The sequence below is a fragment of the Benincasa hispida genome, chromosome 9 (assembly GCF_009727055.1).
Source record: "Benincasa hispida cultivar B227 chromosome 9, ASM972705v1, whole genome shotgun sequence".
Lineage (NCBI taxonomy): Eukaryota > Viridiplantae > Streptophyta > Magnoliopsida > Cucurbitales > Cucurbitaceae > Benincasa > Benincasa hispida.
In genome coordinates this window covers 66,718,745-66,730,163 of record NC_052357.1, presented here as the reverse complement: position 1 = coordinate 66,730,163, position 11,419 = coordinate 66,718,745, and the positions used below count along the sequence as shown (strand labels likewise).

At 35.8% G+C, this 11,419-nt stretch overlaps 2 protein-coding genes across 4 annotated transcripts; both read right to left on the bottom strand.

Moving 5' to 3' along the window:
* Nucleotides 1-922: 922 nt before the first annotated feature.
* On the bottom strand, nucleotides 923-3,253 carry LOC120085841 (F-box protein FBW2). 2 transcript variants are annotated; one of them, XM_039042060.1, is made up of 3 exons: nucleotides 3,100-3,253; nucleotides 1,957-2,274; nucleotides 923-1,722 (listed from the first exon to the last, which is right to left on the bottom strand). In XM_039042060.1, exons 2-3 carry the CDS (start codon nucleotides 2,262-2,264, stop codon nucleotides 1,071-1,073), a joined length of 960 nt encoding a protein of 319 aa, XP_038897988.1. In that variant the 5' UTR covers nucleotides 2,265-2,274; nucleotides 3,100-3,253; the 3' UTR covers nucleotides 923-1,070. The 2 variants fall into 2 exon arrangements, with proteins under 2 accessions (XP_038897988.1, XP_038897987.1); XM_039042059.1 differs by having other exon boundaries at nucleotides 3,029-3,245.
* An 82-nt stretch (nucleotides 3,254-3,335) lies between these two features.
* Nucleotides 3,336-7,329, bottom strand: LOC120085840 (serine/threonine-protein phosphatase 2A activator). 2 transcript variants are annotated; one of them, XM_039042057.1, is made up of 2 exons: nucleotides 6,020-7,329; nucleotides 3,336-4,650 (listed from the first exon to the last, which is right to left on the bottom strand). In XM_039042057.1, the coding sequence occupies exons 1-2, from the start codon at nucleotides 7,099-7,101 to the stop codon at nucleotides 4,608-4,610; spliced, it is 1,125 nt and encodes a 374-aa protein (XP_038897985.1). In that variant the 5' UTR covers nucleotides 7,102-7,329; the 3' UTR covers nucleotides 3,336-4,607. The 2 variants fall into 2 exon arrangements, with proteins under 2 accessions (XP_038897985.1, XP_038897986.1); XM_039042058.1 differs by lacking the exon at nucleotides 3,336-4,650 and adding an exon at nucleotides 4,797-4,818.
* Between the last annotated feature and the right edge of the window lie 4,090 nt (nucleotides 7,330-11,419).

Below are 11,419 nucleotides of genomic sequence, written 5' to 3'. Positions count from 1 at the left end.
TTGGCGTTGGGGGACGGTGGCACCGGTACAAGATCCCAAGGATCGCTCTCACGTGCCATCACGTGACTCCCCCTTTTAATTCCTTTATTATATTATTAATTTATTCTCTAATCCACAAACTTACAAACTATACACACACATTCCCTTCCTTTTCGTAGTTCTCCATACACCACTAACCCTTTCTTTTTTTATTATTACTCTTCATCTGTACCATATGGTTTAGGTTTTTAATCACAAAATTTTCCTTCGACTATTTCTTCTCAAAGTCTCTAGTTCATCTTAATCATTTGAAATGTCATCTATTCGATAAATTGAGTCTCTTCACTTTTAAATCAATGTCTAATAAATTCACAAACTTTCGATTTATATGATAAATGAATCTATAATATGTTCGATATTTTAATATTTAATATATCTATTAGATACTGAAATAAATTTCATATCTAATAAAACTATAAACTATCTTACAAAATGATAGCCATTTGATCTTTTAGTTTTTTATTTTTGAAAATCAAACTTATTTTCTTCTCAATTTCTTATTATCAGTCTCATCTTTCTTTTATTTTTAAGTAAAAGAGTTGAATTCTTAAACCATTTATTAAATTTAGAGGTGAGATGAGTATTTATAAACTTAATTTTCAAAATCTAAAAACAAAAGAACTAAAAAAAAACAAAAAAACTCCTAACAAAATTTAATTTTTGCATTTAGTCTTTCGAAATGGAAGATGGTTCCTTTTTAAAGATGGAAAGGCAGGACAATGACAATTCTTCTGCCGCAAACACCCAACTTTCTACTACTTTGTTTGAGTAATACGTTGACACAAACCAATCAAAATTTTTATATTTTCTACTCTAAACTTTGAAGGAGGGCAGACGATGGCAGACTCACAAACTTAGAATTCATCCATTTGTAAGAGAGAGGAAAAAAAAAACTCACACTTCAATTTCTATTAGAGAATTTACAAAGTCCACATAAGCTCTAAAAGCATCGAGTTGATACCAAATAGGAAGGAGAAAAAAAAAAAGAACAAACAATTTCGCAAATCCAAAAACAAGATCTCTCTCCATAGTTAAGGGGAGGGAGGCCAACCAAAGGCTTCATTATCTTCATCTATTCCTTCATAAAATCTCAACTCTAGTCCCTCTAGTCTGCCTTCATTGTCCCATGGATCATCGAAACTACCAGCATCATCGAAGTAATCTGCAGAAAAGTCCCATGCCAAGTCGTCGTCTGATATGTACGAGTAGTCTGAGCCTTCATCCCATTCGTTTCTCTCGTAGACGTCCCTAACAACAGGCCCCAACACTGTTAGTTTTGGGAATTTCTCTGCAAGAAACTTGTCTTCCAGCCTTACATCCCAACACCCTCTCAAATCGAGGAACTCAAGGTTGGGGCAGCTTGAAAGTATTGTCAGTAAACTTTTGGTGCTTAGAGGGTGATAAGCCATTTCAAGGTGCTTGAGTTTCGGCATTGTGGCTGCAATAGTATAAGCTTCATCATCCGGGGAGGATATACTTGCTGTATGTAGTGGATGCAAGTTACGACACATTCCAACTAAAGCTTTGCAATTCTTTCCTATGGACTCTAAACCACAGGCACTGATTTTATCACAATAGCTTAGATCCAAAAAAGTAACTGCACAAAGCCTTCCGGCAATTTGTTCTGCAACAGCATCGCTTATATTGCTCCTTGGCAGTCGCAATGTTTGAAGAGAACCAGCACTTGAAAAAGCAATACAAACAAAACAAAACACCAACATCAAAATAGTCCATTTAACACACCAAATCCACAATCAGTACCAACCAAGGCCTTCATCAGCAGTTATACCAAATCTTGTTCATGTTCATAGCTAGTATGTATATTTTATTTGTTAAGATAAAAGAAAGTCCAAGACCTTTGTTTTTCTGGCATTAAAAATCAATTTCACCCACATCCACAAAAATTAAATTTCTTACTGATCAGCGATGGAGAAGAAAATGTTGCTGTTATGAAGACCAGTAACGCAGAGCTTGCGGAGCGATCCGCCACTTCGATTTATCAGCATTTGGAGCATTCGATCGACGTTGTCGAGCTGCCTTCGACTGCTCCATTCTTCAATGTCAATCTCTTGCCAGCAGTAAGGTCCGAGCACTGCTTTGGCCCATGATTTGCAGACCCTGGGAATAACGGTGAGTTTATCTTGGAGTGAAAGTTTACTGAAGATTAGCCCCAAAGCGTCCGGTATTAGCTCGTCCCAGTGCCTGAAATCACTTCCCTCTGCCATCTCTAGTCCGCTTGAGAAATCAGAAATCAGAAATCAAAAGTCAATTAAACAGTTCATTGCTGCCGGAAGGCACTCATTAGCTCTTCAGGAAGATAAAAGAACCCCCTTTCGTCCAACATTTAGGGTAACCCAGAGAGCAAATTACGCATACAAATTTGAGGCATAAGACATCAAACAAACCATCAGTAACTTATGAGAGGAAAAGGGTTTGCTTGAGATCCAAATTAAACAGAAAATCCCCAAGATATTCAACCATCGAAAGCATAAGTTTTCAGACCTAAAATCAAATCTATGCCATAAACCAAGGGAACTATGTAAAGACAAGGACTAACATACATACAGATCAACTACTTCAAAAGTGGAAAAGAAGAAAGGGTACACCAAAACTCGAGCCAAAATATTTAAAAGTAAAATACAAAACATCACAAGTGAAGAAAAAAAAATATTTTTTTTAAAATAAAAAAACCCAGAATTTTCAGTGGCTGAAAACCCAGAAATCAGAGGAATAGGACGCAGCAAATGCGACGCTCCAATGTATGGGAGACAAAATCTAAAAAAGAACACAAACCCCATAATTTAAATCTGAAAAAGAAGCTAGGTAAGTGGAGCAAAGTGGTTATTTTTGTTAATTTTGGAAAAAAAAAATGAAAACATTTTCTTTCCCCATATTGAAATCGAGTGAGTGAAGGAATGAAGATGCAGAAACAAAAGTATGAAAAAAAAAAAAAGAAAAGAAAAGAAAAGAAAAAGAAAAGAAAACTCACCGGCTTAAACGGCGGAGAACAGAAACACAAACCAAAAGCAGAAGGGAGAAGAGGGAGAGCTATCTACCCACCTAACCAGAGCTTGAATGCAAGTAAGTACGCAGCAGAGAAGCAAAAAATTCAAAAAGGTGAAAACCCAATAAGTGTAAGAGAACAGAGAAACTGAGAAAGAGACGTAATCGTATGTCGGAGGTTAAAAAAACGAAGATGCTCAAACGGGATAAGTGTGTGTTTGCATAGTTGTGAGGAAGACGCAAAGAATTGACACAACTGTTATTTTAGTTTTTCCTTTTTTTTTTTTTTTTCCTTTTTTTTTTTTTTTTTAACCTTTCTTTCTCTCCTGATCCGTAGAAAGATAAAGAGAGAGATGAGCAACAAACTAACAAACAATTATTTCAAAAACAATAACAAGTAAACAAGATGCTTGAAATTTACTGGCATGGCATCGATATCAGAAAATATTAACTTTTCTTTCCTTTTCCTTATGAGACTTTTTTTTAATACTGAGGTGACTGAGGCAGTGAAGCCAGTAAATAACCACTCTGTTACTTACTGTATATAAGAGAGAGAGTGAGAGAGAGAGAGAGAGAGAGAGAGAGAAGAAAACGGAGGAAGAAGTTTCAAGTTTCAAGTTTCAAGTTCCTACTAAGGGCACGTACAGGTGTCGGTGACAAGGATTGGAGAGGGAGGAGGTGGAACAAGAAAGGCAGTAAAAACTTGTGTAAATTAATGCATACGACTTCTTTTCAACGCTGGTAATTTGAAAGTTCAAATCTTCCGGGTTACCCTATTTGACTTGACTTCTTTCAACCAACTTGGAAAAGAGAAACAGATTAAAGTAAATCTATTTAATCTTTAAATTTTCAAAAATATCTAATAAAGAGACTAAATTTATAATTTAACCAATGAAAAACAAGGAAACAGTACTCTTTTCTTTTCCTTTCCACTCTACCAACACTTGAATCCAAAATAACTCCTCATTTCACTTCTAATAACGCGTAATCCTGCTTTATAAATGATAATAATAATAAAAAGAGAGTCATTTACCAAAAGGTAGGATATAATTGGAAGGGAATTTATTGACGTATCAATAATTGAATGAGAAGATAAAGTTTGAGAAGAGAAAGGCGTAAAAAGGCAACCGTATGAAAACGGAGGCTATGACAAAAAGCATAAAAGAGTGAAAATTGCTTGAAATTAGAAACTTCTGAGAAATTTATGGTACAAAATTTCAGGTACTCAAATGCACATAAAAAGACAAGTATATTTCCCTAATCACACTGAATTATGGTACTAAGTAAACCCAAGGACAAGACACAAATTTAGTTCATTATTTATTACATTCCCCACAGCATTATCGCCGTTCATCAGCCTCACCCACACCCCGTTTCCTCCTCCTTTGAACCAATGTTATAAAATATAAACCGTCCGTTTGGTTCTCTTCTCTCTACTTTAATCAGAAAGAAAGAAATAAAGAAAGAGGAGGGGAAACAGACAAGGCAGGTCCTTTTGATTCCATTATTTTCCTGAGCCCAGCGACGTGACATTTTATACGACGTCTATAGAATAATAATGTTTCTCACTCGTGAAACCATGGATCCCCTTCGACTCCTTGATTGGGCCTAATTTTGGAAACAAGAAAAGAAAGCCCAAAAAAGAAGTAAGGCAAAGGATGAAAAGAGATTTCTTCTTCTTAACCAAATATTGAAAGCACGTAATAAGAAGCAAGTTTCTACATTCATCAGAAAAGATTCCTTTGTAAATTAAAATCGAGCTCTTCTATCTAGTTCCTGAAAAGGAAGAAAAAGTGAAGGTAATTTTTCAGTATACGAATCTTCTTGTGTAAAATGAGTGTGTCGTCAACAAATCATGACAAGCACTTTGATGATGCTGTATCTTAATTCCTATATGGAGATGTTATGGACATGCAACGTCAAAAGGAAAGGGACAAGAGGAGCTTGGCTATGAATGATGTCTGGCTTTGGCAAACCCAAAGTCCAAATGTCATTTCATCATCATCAATAGTTCTCTTTTATACCTTCACTGTTCAAATTGAACCCTTTCTACTAGCAAAATGCTTACGGTCGAAAACAGAAAAGCCAATTCTATATCCAATCCGTTGGATGATAATGAGAAGGGAAAGTGAAAAAAATATGTCTTGAGATATTGTTAAGAAAACAGTGGAACAATTCTGCAAAACTTAAATAGCCAGATAGATCCTTGCAGTCACATCTGCTAGATAGTAAACTAAACTATTCGAACCAATAAGGTTACAAGTTCAACCAACTCTGGGAACCAGACTAATCAAGACAAGTTACTACAAGAAAATCGACGGACTCCCAAACAAAGTCTTTACCCAGAAACGTATAATGACTTATGATGCACAGTGTAGAAATGGTAATACAATGTAGATGCACAGTCCAATGCCAGTGAAACCAGAGAGTTACATAATGTTTCTAAAGCTGTTCGTTGAAGTTAAATCGCTTAGGAGCTTCAGCTTTAGCCTGCATAGACCACCTTCAATTCATCCCATCCATAAAGAAGGGCATTATATTAATCCATTCAAGTAATTTACTTTCATATGTTAGCATGAGTTAATGAGCAAAGCCATGAAAAGTTGAAACAGAACACAAGTTCAATCCCATTTCGATTCCCATGAATACAAAGCCAACACAAGCGGGAGCTGCCTCAACGCTCAGGCCAGTAAAGCATTACTGTTCATAAACATAAACTTTATTCTTTCTAAAGAGAACAATGCATAACTCACAAGCAAGAGCATCAAGCTTGTTATTGATCTAAAGAAATAGATTTCATTTACTTGAATAGCCTCTAGAAATGGCCAAAAAGATTCACATTATTATAAGCCTGCATTACAGAAACTTTCTAAAACAAAATTTCTATATACTAAGGAACATATGGAGGGCACAAACTTGAGACAAACATAGCCATTTAATTAGTACACAAAAAGGAAACAAAAACTATTATACACACCATTTGATGAGCCATCCAAAGAGAAAATGCTGCATAATGGGAACTTTCTCTAATACCTCCACCTTATACATCTTCAGCAACCCACTATTGACCTTGTTCCAATTAGGCACCCCACTAATATCATCAAGCAATGGCGAATGCTCTGAAAATGGACCCTTCTTCACCTTCTTTATAAATGAAATACAGGAGAAGTAAATATACTCATTCGAGAAATTGTCTAGTATATCCTGACTGTGAATGGATTTAGGTTTCAGATACTTATGGTCTATCAACTGTGACGATCCAAAAACGTACGACAGGAACTGGTAATCATCAAGGCCCCAAACACCATGGGAACCCGCAGGCTCCAAACAATAAACCAATTGCAATTTCCTCATTAACTCAAGATACTTCACGAAAACCCTAACGACAACAGCAGGGTAATCCTCCTCTTTAATTGTCCCCAATTTCGCCAAGCAATACAACCAGGCGGCGAAGTTTGTCTCGTGCCCAGTACCATAGTCTATTCGGCTCGAATTCCCGAAGCTATCAGTGAAATAGGGCACAGTCTCAACGGTGGCTGAATGAAGGTCCTCGGGGAGAAATCGAAGCATAAGAGAATCGCTGTTTTCCACCATCCGCGCATGCCATGTCCGATAAGAAAGGTTTCCATATCGAGACGCCATATGCGCCGGTGGTATATCGTCGATCCATCGAATCAGAGTATCGAGAATAGAGACGATGGAATTAACGGTGTTGGATTGGTAGCAAGGATCGGAAATTTTCCGGCCTCGAGTTGATTCGGAAAGAGCGACGATGAAACCGAGAAAATTTCTTCCGGAATCGGAATCGTGGAAGTGGCATATATCATCGGGAGAATGGATTCTTTTGGAAGGGACTTGGAAATGGTAAGGGGGAGAGACGACAGAGACTCTTTGAGGCTGAGGGACCGGTGAGAGGATTATGGATTGACTAGAACGGTTGTTGGACGGAATGCTGGCCGCCGGAGTAGGGCGATGAGTCGGCGGCGGGAAATTGGTCGGAGTATGGAACTTAGGCGAAGGGATAGGGAATTCTGGGGAATTCGAGTCTTTGGATTGCATTTTCCCGAAAGAATTTCGTGGGATATTTCCTTGGAGAGAGTGAAATTGGAGTTTCAGACAACGGGGAATGGTCGAAAATAAGGAGTTCTTCGCCGAATCTTTGAATACGTCGCTTCAATAGCTATGGCGGAAGCCCACCGAAAGTTCGGGTCCAATCTCGCGGCTTCGTGACAACGAACAGAAATTAAACAACAGAAATTATGACTTTCGTTTACAGTTTACAGTGTTTTTGTTTTGTTTTGTTTTTCTTTTTCCAATTTTTCTACTATGTTCTTTTTAAACCAATTAGTACACAAGTTTTAAAAGCGAAAATAACATCTTAAAAATTGAAATTAAGGTGATATGTTACGCACAGAATACGAATGTTCTACATATATTAAAATAATGACCATTACTGTGAAGTCCCAAAAATTTTAAGGTAAAATCAATTTATTTTATTTTGGGATAATTGAGAATTTTGTTGTTGATTTTTTTAAAAAATCTTATTTTGGGTTTAAAATATGTGATAAGTGGTTTAGAGATTTGAATTCAAGTTGGAGTTTGATTGGTTGAGAGATTTAGGGAGTTTTTTTTTTCTTTTTTTTTTTTTTGGAAAAGGAAATCCAATTAGAGATAAGCTGCCCATGAACATGGAACGAGGAGGCAAGCCCCCTCATCTTCCGCATATCTTGCTCATCCGACATGGCATGAATCACCGAACCTGCACTCAGGAATAGTAATGCTTTGAAAAACGCGTGATTCATTAAGTGAAAGACGCTAACCGAATAGTTAGAGATGCCGCAAGCAAAGATCATATAGCCTAATTGACCTGCAAGATGAATAAGCTATGACCCTCTTTAGATCGTTCTGTAATATTCCCGTGGTTGCCGCAAGGAATGACGTCGTAGCTCCTGCAGAAGTAATAACAATCAAAGCCGTTATATATATGTATATGTATACAAGTATTTTATTAGTCTACCTCGTTAATTGTGCAAGGAAAAAAAAAGAAATCTCCTTTCTCCTCTTGTCACTTCCCTTCTTTCTCTATTTTTTTTTGGGAAAATTTAAAAGGATATTGTACTTTTAGAAAATATTAGGAAAATATTGTTGTTTTCAAACTATTTGTAAAAATATTGTTGTTTTAAATAAGTCGAGGGTTGAAAATTTGACTTAGATAGTTGAATTTTGAACCTTGACCTTCTTTTTTTTTTTTTTTTTTAGGAAATATTGTTGTTTTCAAACGATTCTGTCCTATCTCAGCAAATCCTACTAAATAACGAGTTAATGAATCTCTCCTCTTTTTGCCATCGAACTTCCCAATCAAATCGAGGAGCGAGATTTATGAGAGACAGCGAGAGCAGGAATACCATGACAAATTTTCCTTTTTTTTCCTTTTTAATATTACACATTCCACCTTCTTTCTTTATATCCTTTCTTCTTCTTCTTTTTTTTTTTTTTTTTTTTTTTTTTTTAATTTTTCAATTTTATAAAAAAAAATCTAAAAATATTTATTATTTTATATATTATTTTTAATTATAAATCTAAAAAAAATAAATTAAAATATTAATAACTCATAAAAATAAAAAAATGTAAATTAAATATCTCTATTATATTAAAAATATACAAAAATCAATGTGTCCCACAAGGCGGACGTCGTCAATTTCGAGCTGGTTGTCGTTGTCGACTTAACTTGAGGTTGCTCGGGTTCTTTTTGATATTGCTCTAGTACCTCTGCAGGCGCTTCATATATATTAAAAATTCATTAGCTCTCCACGACCCTTGACCATGTCCATGCATGTATGAAGAGAAGGACCAGCCTCTGATCATAATGTCCTGAACCAAATACTGGCATAATCATCATCGGACTAACATAATCAGTTTGACTCTGCGTCTGTCGTCATAGGGCAACTCTTCCGCATTATGTGCAACCTCATCAAACTCATCCTCTTCCCGAACAGGTTCTCTACGTCTAGGAGCTGGTGGAGAAACAATAGGTATATCGTACATATAATGAATTTCCTCCATATAGCTTTGTTGTCACTACATATAGTCAAAGAACCTGGTTCGGATCATTCGCAAACCTCACGAGCTACTGTTGTTCGATCTTCTGTGAATTATAAACAATTAGAAATAATTAAAATAAATTTAAATTAAAAAAATTAGATAAATATTCATTCATTTACCAGATGACCCATAGTCTGCTCCCGATGAGTGACGTAGCGCTCGTGAATATATTTATATCAATGAATATATTCTGGTGTAGTGATCATCTTTGTCAAACTGTTCAAAGAAACCCCCACTGCAATTAACCTTGCATGTGATAGTGCCATCGCACTACCAAATTGTGCAACTTTTCAGACCAATCTCCAGTCCTTAGGTCCAATATCATGCCAGTACGGGTTCAGTATTACAAGGTGTGTGGATATCCTGCTGAAAATCGAATTGTCTCATCACCTTTCAGAAGATGCCACTCACCAATGTGAAAACATATGAGAGGACTCATCGTCTTCCATATGTTTTGACCATTCGTACAAAAATTAGGCAGAGTATGCACAATAATTTTGTACGACTCCCAAATAACCTAAAACACAAAATATTATATTAGAGAATATTAAAGACAAATACAATAAAAATCTAAAAAATAATCAATTAGGTTTAGTGTAATGTACCTGTTCAGAAGCAGATCAAACTATTATCTATACTGGTTGACTACATGTGTGGCTGTCCTAGTCACACCAATTTTCTCTCCACCTAAATTTTAAATTGATTATTTTAATTAAATTAACTAGATCAGTGATATAAAAATTAAATGAATTTAAAAACAACATACCGAGAACCGTAGGCTCGTCCAACTAACTGAGCGTCATTAACATGATGTAGCTGTAGAGCCATGTTGGAAATCGCTCCCAAGCCCATAGTTGCAAAAGTATGAGAGGCCCAGCTTATCTCTCAACCTCAGGTCTTGTTGCTTTGCATAGTTGTCTATACAACCATGCCAAGCAATGCTCCACCCCACGAATACCGCCCCGCATCATGGAGGTTAGCTAACAGTGGCAGGAACATCAAGTGAAACAAAATGACTTGATTTATCTGAAAACAGACTCTTCCATCCATCATTTTAGTAATTAATCTCGCGCAATATCTTATCACGGTTTCCTTGTCTGCATTCATCTGTGAATCACGAAATTGTGTTCCTAACCAATATTAAATTAACCTCGATCCTTTAATCTTGTCGGCAGGTGGGGTCGCATCGAGGTACAGTTGACAAACTTCTAATTAGTCATCGTACATCACTCCGGTGATCGGCTCACTGTCAACAGGTAACCCTAACAACACTTCTATGTCTTGTAGAGTGATAGTGCACTCTCCAACAGACATATGGAATGTATGCGTCTCGAGCCTCCATCTCTCGACCAAGGCTGTGATCAGATGCCAATCCAATTGAATAAATCCTGCCTCTCGATGTCTGCAAGATATTTCTCCAGTAGTACGATCTCGCCATACAACATATGATCGATGATATGGACTAGTCGTACAAAACATTCGGATCAACAGGTCCTGGGTTTATCTTGACGCTCCAATGCATCCCTTGTTTCTGCTTTCTTTTTCTCGAAATATTTCACGCATTTGAAGAAAATGTTATCTGAGCAAGAGCATTTATAGGCAACTCTGATAGATTTGTCGTCATCCACCCATATCTGAATCAACATCATCATGTGCAAGTCCATGCCTCTAAACTAATGTTTGTCAAAAACTTAGACAGCTCCGATTTATTCCTTTGATATCCTTCAAATTACTTTGTTGAACTTTTGAGAAATTTGAAACTGACACCCGACACAATAAACATAAACACACCCGAAAAAGTTAACGTTATCACAACGAGATGGAGTGACAGAACCAGGCTACTCGACACACGATTATGTGGATTTTGTAACCAGTTAGGACATAATCGAAGGAAGTATCCTTGACGGGCTCCAGATAGTTAGGGATTGAATAATAAATAATTTTTTTTTATTGTAATTCAATATTTTATTATAATATGTAAATATTCAATATTTTTTTTTATAATAATCTACTGTAATATTCAATTTTTTTTTGTAATCAATAAAGTTTACATTATAATAATCTAATATATTCAATTTATAGTATAATAATCTAATATATCAATTTATTGTCTAATGATTATTCAATTATAGTATAATAATCTAATATATTCTAATTTTTGTCTAATGATTATTCAATTATAGTATAATAATTTAATATATTCAATTTACTGTCTAATGATTATTCAATTAAATATAATAATCTAATATATTTAATTTATTGTCTAATAATTATT